The sequence below is a fragment of the Coregonus lavaretus genome (assembly GCF_964263955.1).
Source record: "Coregonus lavaretus genome assembly, chromosome: 3".
NCBI lineage: Eukaryota > Metazoa > Chordata > Actinopteri > Salmoniformes > Salmonidae > Coregonus > Coregonus lavaretus.
In genome coordinates, this window is record NC_139990.1 from 67,249,857 (window position 1) to 67,269,697 (window position 19,841).

The window sequence follows — 19,841 nt, forward strand, 5'->3', positions numbered from 1 at the left end:
TTAATAATAATATCAATAATGATAATAATAACCGTTGTGCAGGACGCTGCAGAGTCTGCCTGGGTTGATCAGGTGAGGGGTGTTTAGTTCTGGTACTGGGGTGGTTCGGCTGTGGTTGGTCAGTAATGAGAGGCATGTGGAGTGTGTGGGTGATCACAGCCATGGAGGGAGGAGGGGAGGTGGAAGGCTTCCAGTGGGCTCCCAGGCCCCTCACCGGGGGATGGTGAGTCTTAAGGGCAGTGGTGGTGGCGGTGATGGTAGTGTGGGGTGTTGCTCAGGCAAAGTACATGGTTCTCAGGGTGTCGTGGTGAATCTGCACCGCCTTGGCCAGAGCCTGGGGGTCCCGACCGTTACTCTGACCAGAGACATGGCTGCCCTCCCCACTACAGTAAGGACAGAAAGACACAGGACGCAATAAGTACCGAATAAGATCTGGAAATTATATATATAGTGCTCATCTTTTTCATTAATTTTGGGTTGAGGCATACAGCTGGATCTACACAACCGATGCCATGGAACTTGAATTCATCTTAACATTAGACTACATTTGAGGTCATAAACATCTGACAACAGATTTAAGTGTAATGTCCCTTTAAAACGTTAACTAGACCACCATGCTCACCTGTCGTGCTCCTTGTCCACCAGATGGTAGCGGGCACGGAAGGCCACAAGGCGGGCATAGTAGGCTGGCGCGGGGATGGAGACGGAGCGGGTACAGCGCACGTAGGTGTGGCAGAGCTGGTAGGTGAGGATTTGCAGCTCGTCGGCGGTGAAACGATTGTCGTCCCACAGGACGTAGTAATGCGAGGGCCGACTAGTCCCCTACAGAGCAGAGTGTAGTGAGGAAAGACCATTTCAACACTCAAGAGGGAGGATTATTTGAAAACATGAATAACTAGTATTAGGGCCCTGTGTTTTGCCTGGATATTAACTTCAAACTGTCCCCTTTTCTTTTCTTGTCAGATCGTCCAGCACCATCCTCAGACAATTGATTTCATTTTTGGTGTAATTCTCATTTCTGAATAAGGCTTAAAATACAGAAGAAAATCTTGCTATGTCACATTCTTGTGCAAAACACAGGGCCCTAACTATATGTTTTTAAACCTGCTCTTTTAAGTTTTCTTATACACTTTGCACTGTTTTAACTTACATTCATTGTTATGTTTTATGTTGTGTATCGTGTAAATATATGCATGCTGCTTTGTTGGAGATGTAAATCTCGCCTGTGATTTCTATGGTTAAATAAAGGATTAAATAAAAGTATACAAATTAAAAATCGCCATGGAGCCACAAAGTGCCGTTAAAGAGCCGCATGTGGTTCCCAAGCCAGGAGGTTTAGAATGGCTCAGGTTAGACAAACACAGCTGGACAGCAGCAGGAAGCTCCTCCCCACTCACCTGTATACCCGCGTGACTGCAAAGGTAGAAGTCAAACTCAAACGGGTGAGTGATGCTGGTGTCCACTGTGGTCCCTGCAGGAATGTTACCACTCTTCCCAATCTACAGAAAAAGGAAAGACCATACAGGACCACGATATTTCATTCCAAACGCTTATCCTTATATTACAACTGCGGACCACATCAAATAAGCTCACAGACCGCATTTGGCCCGTGTGTCGATAGTTTGAGACCCCTGTTCTACAGTGAAACCTATAAAGCATGATATAGGTTATGGTTAGAATAGCTCTGACTGTTGACTCACTCTCTCAGACTTGTCGGCACAGAAGAGGCGTGTGTGGTGGCGCTTCTGGACCACGATGTAGGTGATACCAGGCTGGTAGTCCTTCTCCAGCTTGATGCACGCATCCCTGATGGCCAGAAGCTCGTAGTGGAGTATCTATGCAGAAAAATAAAATATTTACTCGTTATCTGGCCAACTGATATCTTTAGAGATAGGTGCGTTGCTCACCTCATTCTGTAACTCTTCCCAGTATTGTGCATTATTGTCACATGCTATATTAAATCGATCATACTTATTCAGAGATTAACTATGTACCATTATTTAACTGCTATAAACTACTAGGCCTATTGGTCAAAGTGAGTAAAAATATATTGATCTGGCCAATCCAACTCTGTCACTTATGAATAATACAAAATGGATCCCCCATCTCTATTGATCACTATTTATAACCCCCAACGACAGAGACCAGTAAGTACCTGTGGCAGCTGCCCCTCAGGGACTCCATCCCTGTAGAAGATGATCCTGGTGGGCTTGAAGCGGGTCGACTTGTAGAACTGGATCAGCAGTTCTCGCACCATGTAAGAAAGGTCTTCGATAATCTCCTGCCTGGGCCTCTGGACCCTCACTGTGGCACAGTACCTGCTGGGGTGGGCATCCATACTGCCTACCACCTGGAGAGAGAGAGGGAGGGGAAAAAAACAGAGAGAGGGATGAGAATGAGAGAGAGAAATGAGGGGACCAGCCATACAGACACAGACCAGGGCCTGTATTCAGAAAGCGTCTCAGAGTAGCAGTGATGATCTATGATCTGGTCCCCCTGTCCATGTAATCTTATTCACTATTATCCAAAAGGCTACTGATCCTATATCAGCACTACTACTCTTAAGACTATGTGAATCCGGGCCCAAAATTCAGAAACCACTCCTAAAAAGCAAAAGCTTTGAAAATACAGAGATGAGCTGAAACAAAGACTAGATAGACAACCCAAAACATCAATATTTAATTCAGTGTTCTATGATTCACCTCTAGCCAATGACACAATGTGAGCACTAGCATCCTCTATAGGCACAGGATAGGCGGTGTCAGAAGCTCTGTGTCGTCAGCATCTATAACCTTGTAGCCTTATGTCTTGTTACTGTGAGAAAAATAGTCATCCTTCCTGCCCACCTCTACATGCTTTGACACACACGCACACACGCAGAAGGACATACAGACGCACACAGAGGGCTGAGTGACTCAACAGCCTGTCATGATCGCTAGGCAACCACACAGCCAACCACAGGGTTGTGGGATAGCGAGGATCGGGGTGACGTCATTTCCTCCCTGTCTGTGAGTCAGCGCTGTGGCATTGTCTTCCCCTTCTACACCTCTTATGCTTTTCCTCATCCCTCCCTCTTAAAATACGATGTCCTCTTAATACATCATCATTTGTGTTAACATGGTGTAGTATTGTAGAGGCAGCCTTACAGCGGTAATGGAGGGCTTCTTCCCATCTCCAGCAGGGGGGTGTGTTACATCGGCCCCCAGGAAGATGACAGGCTCCTGGAACACTGCTGACCTGTGAGACGGGAAGGGAGAAGGGACAAATTCAGTCAAACTCATAGGAGTTTTCATCTGATTTTAAAGAGTGCTCATATACATAAAAGGGTTTCCGTCCAGAGCACATTCAGACCAAGGTCGTATCCATTAGGTACCAAACGGAACAAAACGGACTGAAAAAGGAAGGGACTTTGCGTGCCATAATGAACCCAACCCAATGGAGAGAGTTGGTGAAAGTTTACCGTTGGTGAGGCACCAGGATATTGTTGATGCCCCCCAGCTTGACATTGATCTTGAGGCAGAGGTTGGAGAGGGTCTGGGGGGACGTCTTCACCACGTTCTTCACCTGGACACACTGAGTGGCCATTCCTAGGAGAGTATCTCCCACCCTCTTCACCTCCGCTACACGGGACCAATAACAGGCAGAAATTAAGTACAGGTCCATAAATGCTAAACTGAAGCTATTATCCACCGATGTACAAAACATTAAGAACACCTAATATCGAGTTGGCTGGATGTCTTTTGGGTGGTGGACCATTCTTGAAACACACGGGAAAGTGTTGAGCGTGGAAAACCTAGCAGCGTTGCAGTTCTTGACACAAACCGTTGCAGTTCTTGTCTCCTCTCCTTCAGCTACAGTGAGGAAGAAAAGTATTTGATCCCCTGCTAATTTTGTAAGTTTTCCCAATTACAAAGAAATGATCAGTCTATAATTTTAATGGTAGGTTTATTTGAACAGTGAGAGACAGAATAACAACAACAAAATCCAGAAGAACGCATGTCAAAAATGTTATAAATTGATTTGCATTTTAATGAGGGAAATAAGTATTTGACCCCCTCTCAATCAGATGGATTTCTGGCTCCCAGGTGTCTTTCATACAGGTAACTAGCTGAGATTAGGAGCACACTCTTAAAGGGAGTGCTCCTAATCTCATCTTGTTACCTGTATAAAAGACACCCGTCCACAGAAGCAATCAATCAATCAGATTTCAAACTCTCCACCATGGCCAAGACCATAGAGCTCTCCAAGGATGTCAGGAACAAGATTGTAGACCTACACAAGGCTGGAATGGGCTACAAGACCATCACCAAGCAGCTTGTTGAGAAGGTGACAACAGTTGGTGTGATTATTCGCAAATGGAAGAAACACAAAAGAACTGTCAATCTCCCTCGGCCTGGGACTCCATGCAAGATCTCACCTCGTGGAGTTGCAATGATCATGAGAACGGTGAGGAATCAGCCCAGAACTACACGGGAGGATCTTGTCAATGATCTCAAGGCAGCTGGAACCATAGTCACCAAAGAAACAATTGGTAACACACTACGCCGTGAAGGACTGAAATCCTGCAGCGCCCGCAAGGTCCCCCTGCTCAAGAAAGCACATATACAGGGCCGTCTGAAGTTTGCCAATGAACATCTGAATGATTCAGAGGAGAACTGGGTGAAAGTGTTGTGGTCAGATGAGACCAAAATCGAGCTCTTTGGCATCAACTCAACTCGCCGTGTTTGGAGGAGGAGGAATGCTGCCTATGACCCCAAGAACACCATCCCCACCGTCAAACATGGAGGTGGAAACATTATGCTTTGGGGGTGTTTTTCTGCTAAGGGGACAGGACAACTTCACCGCATCAAAGGGACGATGGACGGGGCCATGAACCGTCAAATCTTGGGTGAGAACCTCCTTCCCTCAGCCAGGGCATTGAAAATGGGTCGTGGATTGGTATCCCAGCATGACAATGACCCAAAACACACGGCCAAGGTAACAAAGGAGTGGCTCAAGAAGAAGCACATTAAGGTCCTGGAGTGGCCTAGCCAGTCTCCAGACCTTAATCCCATAGAAAATCTGTGGAGGGAGCTGAAGGTTCGAGTTGCCAAACGTCAGCCTCGAAACCTTAATGACTTGGAGAAGATCTGTAAAGAGGAGTGGAACAAAATCCCTCCTGAGATGTGTGCAAACCTGGTGGCCAACTACAAGAAACGTCTGACCTCTGTGATTGCCAACAAGGGTTTTGCCACCAAGTACTAAGTCATGTTTTGCAGCGGGGTCAAATACTTATTTCCCTCATTAAAATGCAAATAAATTCATAACATTTTTGACATGCGTTTTTCAGGATTTTGTTGTTGTTATTCTGTCTCTCACTGTTCAAATAAACCTACCATTAAAATTATAGACTGATCATGTCTTTGTCAGTGGGCAAACGTACAAAATCAGCAGGTGATCAAATATTTTTTTCCCTCACTGTACACTGATTTAAGTGAACTTAAGTGTCATCAATAAAGGATCATAGCTTTAACCTGGATTGACCTGGTCAGTCTATGTCATGGAAAGAGCAGGTGTTCATAATGTTTTGTACATTCAATGTATCATATATGTCTGTTTCTGCACTTTGCCAAAGTAAAAGGTAATACATTATATAAAATATATTAGTGTAAGGGTGGTGGTCAAGCAAGGTGAGTAAACTGACATTTTGGTTAATGAATTCTAACATAGAGAATTAAGTAAGTGAATCATTCAGCATGAATAAGGCCAATCTTACCATAGACGGGGGTCTTTCCAGGCAGGATGACAATGATTAGCTGCAGTCCAGAGTAGGTGTTCTTGAGGTGCCTGAACATGGGCTCCACACTGTCGGCTCCCTGGGCGTATTTACAGAAACACGGCTGGCCCTGGATGGGCATCCCAGCATCCTTGGAGATCTTACGCAGCTGGTCTGTGAAGTTCCTGAGGAAAGTGGAGACATTATTTTGTTAGGAAAGGAACCGGTTTCACATGGTGGTGCTGTCTGCTGAGCCAAGACTGTGTTTATTAGGCACCAAACAGAAGACAACAGACTGAAACAGGGAGGTACCACCTGGACTTCTCCAAAGGAATGCTCATTTTCAATTGCAAAATGTTTTAGAACATTTCCCGTAGTGTGCACTAATGAACATGATCCATGTCACAGCAAGTAAAGCTCCAAATAAGACTACTCTAACACACAAAACTACCTAGCAAAGCCAAGAACAGTACATATTTTCGCTTTAGATAAATACTGTTGCACTCTGACAGGAATCTCTAATACGATGCCTGAAGATATCCACCTCAGACACCCCTTTCCACACTACCCCCACTCCCAGCAGGGTACTTACTTGAGCACCTCCTCCCGACACTGTTTCTGCGGGGCGAAGCAGGCGATGGCCCACACCTTGATCTCAATGCCGTTGTAGAACTGCTTGCCCCTCATGTCCCACACCCCCTGGTTGGGCGTAGCGATGGCCCGGTTCTGTGAGGTGGAACAGGTGGGAGACAAAAGCTTCAGAACCAGATCAATGTCAGGGCTGTTTGCACTCTGTGAAATCCACAACTACTGTAGTAGGGACTGACTTCTGAAGCCAGAAGCCTGGTTTGATATAAAGTGGTGAGGAGGAGGAACTCTGTGGCCCCTTTGTGTCCGGACGTAATTTAGTCATTCATTGTAGCCGTTGGTGCTCTGTTGAGTTGCTATTTTCTTGGGTTTTCTCGAGTCAATTAACTTGTGACATTCCTTGATTACTCTTTATACTAATAAAGTCCGATTTAATCAACAAAAACAAAAGTCAGTTTATAAAAGGTTAAGGATACAAGACTGTGTACATATCTGGCTGTGTTGGCAAAATCACTACATGATCGTTGAGCAAAGTGGGGAGAGGTTGCCCGTTGTCACAGATCCAAGACCAGTCAGAAACGTTCAGCTAAAACTACATCAATGACGCCGCTGGATCTCAAAACTGAACTTGGATCCGCGTTAAGTAGCAATGATATCCTTCGCCACAGTTGTCTTAGGACAGATCGCTCGAACCAGTCATGACTATTCAACAAAACAATAAATACTTTTCAAGTTGCTTTCCAGCAAATTTCTTAGTTACATGATTGTATAACTAGCAAAGGAGTTTTGATGTTGAGGGTGCAGTATTTATAAAGTTTGGCTAGCCAGCAGGATATAGCTGGGCGCACATGCACACTAGGCTAATTCAGGACATAGATTGTAGTTTTTATACCCCGATATCAGGAGCTGGCAGTGAAAAGTTTGATGAAACAATTCAGAGACTAAAACGAATACATTAGATGACAAATATTTAAAGAGAGCGAATCGATATACAATCCCGAAATCAGCAGTAACTGTCAATAGTAAAACAAAGCTTAAAACGATGTTTGAGTGAACCTGAATCCAGAAAACGAATGGTGAAGTCGCTTCCGGACACGTTAGACTCCTCCTCCTCCTCCTCACCACTCTATAGCCTACTGGTGAGTGGTTGTGTGGGCTACTTCTGTTGTTACTGTCAATGTATCAATATATATGTATATATTATAAATAACACACACATACATATACACACACACATTATATATATACTTCGCTGGACCAAGTACACACAATTGAAAGGGTGCTTAATGTGGCCGTACTACAAGTGTGATATCTCTTACCCGTCCTCCATACTGTAGGATGGGGGCAGGCAGCACCCTCCCCGTCACCTCCGCCATCTCATCCTTCACCTTGATCCCAAACTCCTGGATGTACGGGTCCAGGTTAAAGTTGGCGTTCTTCATCTGTGGACAGACGGGGAAAATAGATAGGATGTGTGTTATTCATTCACACTGCACAATGCTGTGCTGTCAATTCACATCTAATCTGTGGAGAGACAGGAATAATAGGAAGTCATTTACTATGTATAGTATTTTCCCTCAAGTCTAGTAGTAGTATGTGTTCATCTGTGTTGGATGGCCTGTGTTAAATTCATTAACACATTAATGCCAATTCTCATGCTCATAGCTGGTTGTTTCGCATTGCAGCCTCCAGTCACCAGATGATGCCACTGACTCACCAGCCGGCTGATCTCCTCCTGTCTGTCAGGTGCAGAGCGAGCCGTGGCTTTGATCATAGTGGACGTCTGATTATCTGTCAGTTTCTTGATGCAGCGCTGCCCTGCTACTATGTTACACACCTGCAGGGACACAGAACCAAAGCATTGAGTATATAATATTAGCAGGAATTTTCTTCTCAAATACATAAAGCAACTGGATTGGATTGAATGCATTCACTCTAGAAGAGTCAGCGGTCCCATATTCCTCACCTCCAGGGGCAGGTATGTGTGTTTCTGCTCCTGGCCCACCTGGAGGCAGGGCAGGTGGGGATACTTGAGCTGCAGATTGTACTTCTGCTTGAAGTACTGGGCCACCGTACATTCTACTGTCTGTCCACTCTCAAGCTGCAGAGGAAACCTGGTAGGGAACGTGTAATAAAGAAGATGTCAAATGACTTGATGATAATGTCAGTATGTAGAATTCTAACACAGAAAACCTTTTTTTTTTTTTGTAATTTAGCAGACGCTCTTATCCAGAGCGACTTACAGGAACAATTAGGGTTAAATGCCTTGCTCAAGGGCACAGACAGATTTTTCACCTAGTTGGTTCGGGGATTCAAACCAGCGCCCTTTTGGTTGCTTAACCACTAGGCTACCTGCCGCCCCTCCATAGTCACCATGTCTCACATTGATGCAAGCGCCTCTATAAAACCACTGGTGTCTTCACTAAATACTACAAAAAGGTGGATAATACAAAAACATTCATCCTTGTAATGGACCATATCCTTACTCAGAATCACAAAGATCAATTTCCCAACTGACACCGATGATTTATAGGTAATTACTTTTATTGGGAAGATCCAAAACATCCCTTCTCCAGGGAGAATCAGTCAGATCAACCGTGTGACACTACTCACGTCTGGTGGCTGGCGGGGCGTCGCGTGACGTTACAGACGCGGTACTTCCTCTTCATCTGACCGCAGTGAGTCACCTCCACCTTCAGACCTGGCAACGCCCACCGACAGCAGGGCACAAACACACACAAAGATAAGAGCCCACAGTAGTGATGGCACGGGGACAGACGTAAATGGGGAGAGGGTGGAGGAGAAGGGAAGGACATCAGAGTTCTCCCCATAGGCTGTATGCACAGAGGCGCAGCTCCACCAATCTTTCAGTCGTTCACTCTTTAGCGCCATCATGTGGACTTTCAAATGTATTTCTTTATGAAAACTAATACAAAACGTATAGTAGTGCTTTCAATCACGCTGTTTAGAGAAATTCAGAAATGCAGAATTCAGGATAGAGTAGACTGAGAAAGGTGATGAGGATTTATACTTTCTGAAGATGAGCTTCACACTATGAAAACATTCTGGGGAGCCCCTGGGGTAGAAAATAACAGGGGGCATGGTGGAGAGAAGGATCCATTAGGATGAATGTCAAAGACAAGGTAAAGAAAAGGAAATGGTGGAATGAGGGGTGGAGGAGTGGAGTGAGGAAGAGGAGATAAGAGAAGGAGTGAAGTGAGGGGTGGAGGAGTGGAGTGAGGAAGAGGAGATAAGAGAAGGAGTGAAGTGAGGGGTGGAGGAGTGGAGTGAGGAAGAGGAGATAAGAGAAGGAGTGAAGTGAGGGGTGGAGGAGTGGAGTGAGGAAGAGGAGATAAGAGAAGGAGTGAAGTGAGGGGTGGAGGAGTGGAGTGAGGAAGAGGAGATAAGAGAAGGAGTGAAGTGAGGGGTGGAGGAGTGAGTGAGGAAGAGGAGATAAGAGAAGGAGTGAAGTGAGGGGTGAAGGAGTGAGTGAGGAAGAGGAGATAAGAGAAGGAGTGAAGTGAGGGGTGGAGGAGTGAGTGAGGAAGAGGAGATAAGAGAAGGAGTGGAGTGAGGGGTGGAAGAGTGGAGTGATTGAGGAAGGAGTGAGTAGGGAAGGAATGAGTGGTGAGATGAGTGGTGAAGGGTGAGTGGTGGAGTGAGGAGTGATGTGAGGGGATCGTCTGAGGGGGGGGCATTGGTGAGAGGCAGGCGGCATGGCGTGTGGAAGGTACTCACTCACTGTTCAACGGCCCACCTTTGATCTCCTTGGTGAAGCGGACCCTCTGCGAGTCGGTCAGGGTCTTGGGCTGCTCGTCTATGTTGCGGATGTCCAGGACTTCGCACATGAACTCGATCACCGGCTGGGCTTTGTAGAAGGCTGTGGCAGATACTAGAGGGAGACAGAGAGCAGTAAGTAAGTAATGCATTCATTCTGAATGGAAGTGAGGTGCAGCGCAGACAGAAGCCCAGTGGTATAGGATTCCATTATTCCTAAGCATTGGGTTGTGTTCGCTATGGCACTCAACGGAAAACATATAAGAAAATGTTTCAGCAGAAAAGAAAGAGTTTCTTATAGGACAAATCCAGGTAGTTCCTGCCTGTTTCGGTCAGTTTTTGTCCGTTTGGTGCCTAATGAACACAACCCAATAGTATAGAATTAAGTCATTTCTAAGCATTGATCTGAATGTGAATTTTTATGCCACAAAAAACAGATGTTAAATCATAGACCACTGTGAATGTAACTGTAAGAGCATACTTAAGATATCACCTCTCGTCATCATACATTTTCATTCCATAATATAGATGAAACTTTTTATGCAACAAGATCTGTGACTTCATACCCTAGACTAGATCTTGTCTGGTGGGACTCAGCCGACTCACCATCAATATTGAGCATCATCTTCCACATGGCAGGGCGTACAGACTGGTGGAAACCAAACCACACTTCCCTCCCCCCACCCAGGGGATGGTAGTATCCTTCAGGTGGGGAGAAGAATGATCGTCCCACCGGAGTGTACCTTGATGACAAAAATGACGTTATGGAGAATGACTCATTTGAGTCTCAGCACCACAGCATGATTCAATGTCCAGTAATTCTATGTCACCTATAAGGCTTGTGATCTGGTCAAGCTTCCAAGTAACTGTCTGATTATTAGATTCTGTCCATGTGACACCTTTACACAGTTCTCAGGCATCTGTTGTTCCGTTCATCTCCTCTAGGTATGTAAATATAATAGAATCTAAAACTAAATCGCTGTTCAACAAGGTTGACAGGAATGTCTTGCTATTGTTTGAGATTTTAAAAAAATCTAAAATAACAAAACATTCACACCTCAAGGCAAACATATGCCTTTCAATTTGTTTGAAGACAACATGCATACAGTGTTGTCCGGTGGCGTGCGTGTCTGTTTGCGTGTGTGTTCTGACTGTCTGTGCATCATAGATCCTAGCTTTGTAATTAGCTACAAGCTTCTCTGCCCTTGCTTTCTTTTCATTTTCATAGTGTGTGTGGTGGCGTGTGTGTGTGTGCGTGCGTACCCTCCTACGTGTCTGTGTCTGTCTGTGTGTGTACGCGCACGTGTGTGCTGGTGTCCACTCGTGGATGTGCTTAATGTACACGGTGTACCGTACCTCATGGAGGCCAGGTGGCGCATGGCTACATCCAGGGCTTGGACAGAGTCCAGGGGGACCGGCAGGCGCCCGCTGACCAGCGTCTCCTGGAGCAGACGCCATGACACCGTGGCCAGAAAGCGGATAGACACCTTGAAGATACGATCCTTCCCCTCCCCGGGGATAGTCACCTCAAAGTCCACCTTCAGGGAGAGAGAGAGGGATGAGCAAGAGTTGTAGATGGAACAACGGAGGAGTGTAGTTTAGGTGGAGGGGAGATGGGAGGGGGTTTCAGGACAAAGCGATAGAATGGCAGAAGTAGAAAGGGGACTTGCTCAAATGTATAGCACACACACTCTCTCCCTTACGCCTACCTTCTCACTTCCGATAGGAAGCGCTAGCACCGTATAGATATTCTTCTTGCCGTCGTACACCGGCTTCCTGTCGCCAAAGAGCTGGGGCTTGAAGTGTTGCACCATGTATTCCACCACTTCCCTGCAGGGGGCGACAGAGTCAAACACACCAGGGTTACCATCATGACCACCAGAGCCGACAAAACCACAAAAGACCACCATCTGACAACAAATGTAGTGCTCCAAATTAAACCCAACATCCTATCAGAAATCTGGATGGATGTTTTTTGGGGAGCAGGGAAGACACAATTCAATTGGTTATTGATCAAGCAGGATACAGCTGGTGAGAGGTGATGGTCTCATGGTCGTGGGGGAATCCCTAGGAGAAAGGGAGGTAGCTGTGGGGACCCAGCACCTCCGAATACATGGTGCCTTGGCCTTCGTCTAACTGTGGGGGTAGAGTGGTCGGGTTGAAAAGGAGAGGTCATGTGGGGTTGACCTTTCGCATGCCTGCCTGGACCCTTTGTCTGAAAAAACTCTTACTAAGTAAGAATGAAGCAGGAAGCTCTAAGATGTGTTTGGTGTGTGTACTTATTAGTATGGAACATTTTCATCTTGCAAAGTAAAACTTCAGATTTGACTCAGCTTTTCTGTTAATCAAGTGAGTGAGTGAGTGAGTGAGAGAGAGAGAGAGAGAGAGGAGATACATTTCTCTTCTGGGTCCAGTATTTTTGTTGTTGGAAATAAAACAGTTGAGTTACACTTTATGAGGTTGTACAGCAGCTGAAATAAATCCTCAGTCAAATCAATCGGAGGAAAGAAACACTAGCAGCTCAATTGGCCAACCATTGAAACCAATGTCTGGGGTTTAGAATAGATTGGCCAATGATGACCACCCTACAATGAGGCTCTCCAAGACCATTAATCATATCCTGCCTAGGAAATGGTGGATACTGGACTAGTGTGTCATAGTCATGGTGCGCTAATGAACTGTGAGTCTATATCTGTTTAGTTAAATCCTGATCTCTGAATCATCTTGAGAAGTTGTTCAACCTCTACAGAATAAGACTTCTATATAGAGTGTGGTCCTCCCAAGCTCTGATTATGGCGCAGTTCTACAGTACATATTCTGTGGCTCTTAAAAACATTGGGAAAATGTTAGCGATCAAGTGGACCACTGCTTCACTTACACTACCAGTCAAAAGTTTGGACACGCCTACTCATTCAAGGGTTTTTCTTTATTTTTACTATTTTTTTTACATTGTAGAATAATAGTGAAGACATCAAACTATGAAATAACACATATGGAATCATGTAGTAACCAAAAAAGTGTTAAACAAATCAAAGTATATTTTATATTTGAGATTCTTCAAATAACCATCCTTTGCCTTGATGACAGCTTTGCACACTCTAGGCATTCTCTCAACCAGCTTCATGAGGTAGTCACCTGGAATGCATTTCAATTAACAGGTGTGCCTTCTTAAAAAGTTAATTTGTGGAATTTCTTTCCTTCTTAATGCGTTTGAGCCAACCAGTTGTGTTGTGACAAGGTAGGGGGTGTATACAGAAGATAGCCCTATTTGGTAAAAGACCAAGTCCATATTATGGCAAGAACAACTCAAATAAGCAAAGAGAAACGACAGTCCATCATTACTTTAAAGACATGAAGGTCAGTCAATACGGAACATTTCAAGTTTCTTCAAGTGCAGTCACAAAAAACATCCAAGTGCTATGATGAAACTGGCTCTCATGAGGACCGCCACAGGAATGGAAGACCGAGAGTTACCTCTGCTGCAGAGGATAAGTTCATTAGAGTTACCAGCCTCAGAAATTGCAGCCCAAATAAATGCTTCACAGAGTTCAAGTCACAGACACATCTCAACATCAACTGTTCAGAGGAGACTGTGTGAATCAGGCCTTCATGGTTGAATTGCTGCAAAGAAACCACTACTAAAGGACACCAGTAAGAAGAAGAGACCTGCTTGGGCCAAGAAACACGAGCAATGGACATTAGACCGGTGGAAATTTGTCCAAATTTGAGATTTTTGGTTCCAACCGCCGTGTCTTTGTGAGACGCGGTGTGGGTGAACGGATGATCTCTGCATGTGTAGTTCCCACCGTAAAGCATGGAGGAGGAGATGTTATGGTGTGGGGGTGCTTTGCTGGTGACACGGTCTGTGATTTATTTCGAATCAAGGCACACATAACCAGCATGGCTACCACAGCATTCTGCAGCGATAAGCCATCCCATCTGTTTTGGACTTAGTGGGACAATCATTTGTTTTTCAACAGGACAATGACCCAACACACTTCCAGGCTGTTTAAGGGCTATTTTACCAAGAAGGAGAGTGATGGAGTGCTGCATCAGATGACCTGGCCTCCACAATCCCCCGACCTCAACCCAATTGAGATGGTTTGAGGTGAGTCGGACGGCAGAGTGAAGGAAAAGCAGCCAACAAGTTCTCAGCATATGTTGGAACTCCTTCAAGACTGTTGGAAAAGTATTCCAGGTGAAGCTGGTTGAGAGCATGCCAAGAGTGTGCAAAGCTGTCATGAAGGCATAGAGTTGCTATTTGAAGAATCTCAAATATAAAAATATAATTTGCTTTGTTTAACCCTTTTTTGGTTACTACATGATTCCATATGTGTTATTTCATAGTTTTGATGTCTTCACTTTTATTCTACAATGTAGAAAATAGTAAAAATAAAGAAAAACCCTTGAATGAGTAATTGTGTCCAAACTTTTGACTGGTACTGTATAGTTGGGGACACTTGGGTGACAGATGTTGAGTTGGGTAACCTCAATCCCCAGGCTATTGCCCACAGGGGACGAGATCTGGTACACGAGACTATGCTGGGTGACATGTTACTCTACCTGTTGACCCGTCGGGGGCACTTGTCAGGCTTGATGTCCACCTCGTAATGGAACACGTCCATCTTGGGGATCTCCACCTCAAAGTAGTTGGCCAGCAGCTTGATGGGCTTGCCCACCGTGCCCATGCCCGGCCGGCGGGGTGCCTGGAACACCTGCTGCATGGGTGGAGGGAAGGGCCCCATGGGCACTGGAGGGGCAGGGGTGTGGTGGTAGAAATGGGCAATTTAGGGAAGGTGTATGGGATGTTTAGGCAAAGGCAGAAATGGTAGGGATGTGGGTATGGGAGATGAGGAAATAAATGGAGTAATGAGGAAAGAAAAGTGAGCATGGGATGACGGGCAGAGAGAGGGGGCATGGGCATGGGATGACGGGCAGAGAGAGGGGGCATGGGATGGCAGGCAGAGAGAGGGGGCATGGGATGACGGGCAGAGAGAGGGGCATGGGATGACGGGCAGAGAGAAGGGGCATGGGATGACGTGCAGAGAGAGCGGGCATGGGCATGGGATGACGGGCAGAGAGAGGGGGCATGGGATGACGGGCAGAGAGAGGGGGCATGGGATGACGGGCAGAGAGAAGGGGCATGGGATGACGGGCAGAGAGAGAGGGCATGGGATGACGGGCAGAGATAGAGGGCATGGGATGACGGGCAGAGAGAAGGGGGCATGGGATGACGGGCAGAGAGAGAGGGCATGGGATGACGGGCAGAGAGAAGGGGCATGGGATGACGGGCAGAGAGAGGGGGCATGGGATGACGGGCAGAGAGAAGGGGCATGGGATGACGAGTCAGAGGAAGAGACAGGAATAAGTAGAGAGGAAGAAAAGGGCAACAGACGGAGAGGAAGGAAAAGATTGAGCGGCAAAATATGGGGTATGTGGGAGAGAGAGAAGGGTAAGAGGAGGATATTGACGAGGGATAATAGCGGGAGAGAAGGGAGGAGGAACAAAGCGATTAGGGTGAGAGGAGGGAGGGTGTGAACGAAAGAGAAGGGAAGGGAGAGGGGTGGTTGGTGGTTGAATGAGAATTAAGGGTAAGAGAGAGAAAAAGAATACATTAGGGCGATGCTGGATTCACCAAGCCGGACAGACACTGAAAGAAAGATAGACATTTCCTTAAACACGCCGGTACGTTTAGAAACTGGTAGAGGAGTAGGCTAGCCTCACAAGGGATTCTAGTGTGATTTTGTTTAAAACACCTACATGTATTAAAAATAATAAAATTACCTCAGCCTATATAAGATGGTGCGATGACAAATGTGCCTTAGTTAGCGATAGTATCATAGGAATACAATCCAACGGTCACAGAAGAAGACTAAAAGCCTGCATTTTAGATGTTTTAGTTTGACATGAATGCTACTGCTAGCCTCTATTCAAACACATAATTTGAAACTTTGGTATTGAGCGGAGAGTGAATACAATACAGAAACGTAATGTAACTAACTAGTTCATTGCAGTGAGGAAAACAAGTATGTGAAGTTCAAGAGGTGTATGACTTCGAGATCGGCCTGGCAAATGTGAGACTCCTGCCTTCCTCCCTGCATGAGAGGGGGGCCCAGCCTTGTCCAGCCCATGTCTTAACCTCTGCTTCCCCAGAGACCGGCCCTCTCACAATCACAACAAAGACCCCAGCTGCCCTCCTCCTCCATCACACAGACAGGGGAGATGGGGAGAGAGGGCGAGCCCCCACTACCACACACACAAACACAGGGGTCCCCCCCAACATTCCCAGCCTTACCATGGAGACTCCACAGCAACACTGGCATTGTCATGGAGATCAGGAAACCTGGAGGGGTAGTGGGTGGGTGGAGGGGTAGTGTATGTGTGTGTGTGTGTGGGGGGGGGGACCTTGGCCTTATTCATCCTGAAGCAGTGTTAGTGTTTCCACATTAGGACCGAGCGGCCTCTTCCCCTGTCATGAATCTCTCTCACATGCAAGGCCTATAGCTGAGCTGAGTGGAGAGCTTGTGGTTTAAAAGGCTAGCATGGAAATCCTCTAGTCAAGCATAGCAGTCAGTCATGGATGTATACGCTCACTAGGCCTTGAAAAAGCAGCCAACTATGGACTGGCAATCTGGCATGATAAATAACATAAGATTAGGTAGATTCTACTGAAGGTGACAAACAGTGAGGTGTGTGTGTGTGTTACGCCTACGGCATAAGTCTCAACAGTCTTGACACAGAGTAGGCTAAACACACTGACACACATGCACAATTGCAGACACACACGTCACCGGCAGCCCGCCCCACGCCAGTGTAGGCAGATGGTGAGAAGTGGAGCCAGGGCTCACACATCCCCAGACAATAGCAGTCTTTCCCTGGCACTGGGGCCCTTTCCATGTCAACTGTGTGTGTTTCTCTCTGGAGTCTGGTTTAGGCCGTGTTCCTTTACCATTGAAAAATGGAATTACACACACTATTCCCACATCCATTCCCTGCTGACATCACTAGAGATGATTCCATGTCTAATAGCGGTCTGGAATGGTGATATAGCTAAGACTTAACTATTTATAGGTTTAGGTTAATATAAATATTCAAATGCTGTCCTGAGGTACAGGTATAAAACATTTTAGTAGCTTAACTCTAGTCTTGAGGACAGAATCAGTGTTAAATGGGGCAGTGCAGTCAAACACATGATTTTCCTGTGTTTTTTTTATATTTCCACACTGAGGTTGGAATAATATTGTGAAAATTATGATAATGCACTTTTAATGTAAGAGCTGTTTGAAAAGACCGCCTGAAATGTCAGCTTGTTTGGCTGGGTGGGGTTTTTGGACCGCCTCTCTGCCAATAACAGCTATTTTTCAGGTTACACATCCTTCACATTACGCTCCTCCAATTAGGCCCCTCTCTCAGACCACTCCCAAACAGTCCTAGCTACATTTTTGCTTGAGAAATTACATTTTTCTAAGAAGATTGTTTTCAATTAAAATGGTAAAAAATTAACTATCACAGTAAGGTACTTAGTTGCTCCCAGACATTATTTGATATTGAGATAAAACGGCTGCATTGGACCTTTAACGGAAAATACCACAAACTATATTTTGGTATTTGTTTCATTAATCCACTGTTGATACAGTCCCAAAATGTTTTGCATGTCAGCAATCAAGACATAAAACTTAGAAAATACAGAAAGTGTCACAGTATGCTGCGTTTTGCATCATATGATCAACAGTGGACGAAACAAATACCAAAAGATAGATTTTGAGTGGAATTTTCCTTTAAGTGTTACTGATTAACTGACTAATATTAATGTGTAAATGGTGTCCTATACAGGTTCAGCAAAATCCTACTAGTCGCAAATCTGGAGGCCAGTCAGTCAATGTAGTTGCGTAAAGATACACATCAAAGAATATGTAGCTTTAGTCAGAGAAGCAGACTTCTGGAGATGGGCAGGTCTGGGGGTCATTAGCTGTTTGTCCCCCTCCCCCTCTCTAAAAACAAACAACTCCATACTTCTTTTTCTTTTTTGTCATTTAGCAGACGCTCTTATCCAGAGCGACTTACAGGAGCAATTAGGGTTAAGTGCCTTGCTCAAGGGCACATCGACAGATTTTTCACCTAGTCGGCTCGGGGATTAGAACCAGCGACCTTTCGGTTACTGGCACTATGCTCTTAACCACTAAGCTACCTTGAGTGTCAACAAGCTGTCAAACTATAGGCCTACTCCATTTGAATGACAGTGAATTTTAGCTAACATAACTGTGATTAACACAAATACCTGGGGACCAATCTTTGTAATATCAAATTTTCGCATTCCATTTGTCACTAAATCTTCTGTTTGTGATCAAGTTCAGACTTGGTTAGAGTGTCACTAAAATTACATGAGATTTGATTATGCACACACTGGACTTCAGACCAGACTAAAGCACAGCGTCATAATATCACAGGTCATCATAATATCTAGAGTTGTATGGCTGTCTGCCCACTTTAATTAAGTAACAAAAGCGAAACACATGCTTTTTGATATGCCATTACTTGCCCTTCGTGAACTAACCCTGACACTTGACTTCCCCCCCCCACCCCTACTAGCACAGACTTTGCTGATAGCTACTTTATTGAGGAAAAATGTACTTACTATGACTGAGATATGTGGATGTCCCACCTAGCTATTTTAAGATGAATACATTAACTGTAAATCGCTCTGGATTAGAGTGTCTGTTAAATTACTAATCTGTAAATAACTCTAGCATTACCCAATATGAACATTAAATTGGAATGACCTTGATGTAAAAATGTGGACATCCATTTTACAATGGTGTGGTTTAATTTCTATAGCATGCACTAATCTAAATAATAATCACAATGTAAGGAGGTTGTCCAATAGCCACTCATTTCAGTATTCAAATACATAACTAATTGGTGGTGTTCACATAGACTTGAGTTAGTTCATTGTGTATTCATTTTGGTGGGGTGTGAATAAATAATATTTGGATCAGTGCACGTTTCTATCATTCCAAAAATGTATGTAGAACCCAGACTGCCAAAACAGACTGTCTCGTATTTGGGGTGTGTGAGTGAGAGGGGTGCTGAGTAGTGGAGGCGGACTTTACCTCGTGTCTCCTTGCCAGAGATTCCCACGGTCCCTCTGCCCCTGCCCCTGCCCCTGACCCTGGACATTGTCAGTGGGCCCAAAAGACCCGTCTCTCGCTATGATAAGTAATTTCGTATAGTGCACGAGCTATGGTAGAAAAATTCCCACAATCGTTGTGATGGACGGGGTTTTCAGCCAGCCTGCTAGCATAAGAGAATGCTGCACCAGATATGACGGCCCGTTTTAAAAAATTTGGCCAATTGCATGTTACCATCTGCTGCTATAGATGAAGATAAGCAAACATTCCACCATTGACAGAGAAAAGAGAGAGACCTACCAGCGCCAGATGGTCCCGGCTCCATCCCATCCACTTAACCGAGCGGGCACTAGACAGTCCAGGGTTCTATGGCCACAGCGCCGGCCCCTTCAGGCTGGAAGAGTTGCAGACTTCCAGCCCCCTCCTCTCGGCGTGTAGTCTTCTCCGTACTCGCTAAACCCCCACCCCTTCCAGTACCCCCAGACACGCAGAGTTGTAACGACAAAAGCTGCCTGTCTGATGACCCGAGAACCGCTGTCTGAACGGCTCTAGTGCGAAACCTTGCGTCGGTCTTCTCTCCTCCGGGTTGAACG

General features: G+C 45.5%; 1 protein-coding gene across 1 annotated transcript; it reads right to left on the minus strand.

The window, feature by feature from the left end:
• Positions 1 to 87: 87 nt before the first annotated feature.
• On the minus strand, positions 88 to 19,632 carry LOC311112138 (protein argonaute-1). The gene is made up of 19 exons (XM_084155115.1): positions 19,549 to 19,632; positions 14,684 to 14,870; positions 11,830 to 11,950; positions 11,477 to 11,658; positions 10,727 to 10,863; positions 10,101 to 10,235; positions 8,957 to 9,044; positions 8,310 to 8,457; positions 8,061 to 8,180; positions 7,663 to 7,785; positions 6,348 to 6,481; positions 5,756 to 5,940; positions 3,461 to 3,620; positions 3,147 to 3,237; positions 2,156 to 2,350; positions 1,701 to 1,835; positions 1,398 to 1,499; positions 623 to 822; positions 88 to 383 (listed from the first exon to the last, which is right to left on the minus strand). Exons 1-19 carry the CDS (start codon positions 19,571 to 19,573, stop codon positions 275 to 277), a joined length of 2,577 nt encoding a protein of 858 aa, XP_084011241.1. The 5' UTR covers positions 19,574 to 19,632; the 3' UTR covers positions 88 to 274.
• Between the last annotated feature and the right edge of the window lie 209 nt (positions 19,633 to 19,841).

Bases quoted from the DNA above. Each gene is read 5' to 3' on its own strand.
- LOC311112138 (XM_084155115.1), bottom strand. From the start codon at position 19,573: ATGGAGCCGGGACCATCTGGCGCTG. The intron at 11,659-11,829 runs GTAGGCGTAAGG...CTCTCCCTGAAG, and splicing joins TTCCTATCGGAAGTGAGAAG to GTGGACTTTGAGGTGACTAT. The intron at 6,482-7,662 runs GTAAGAGATATC...TCCACCTCACAG, and splicing joins TCCTACAGTATGGAGGACGG to AACCGGGCCATCGCTACGCC.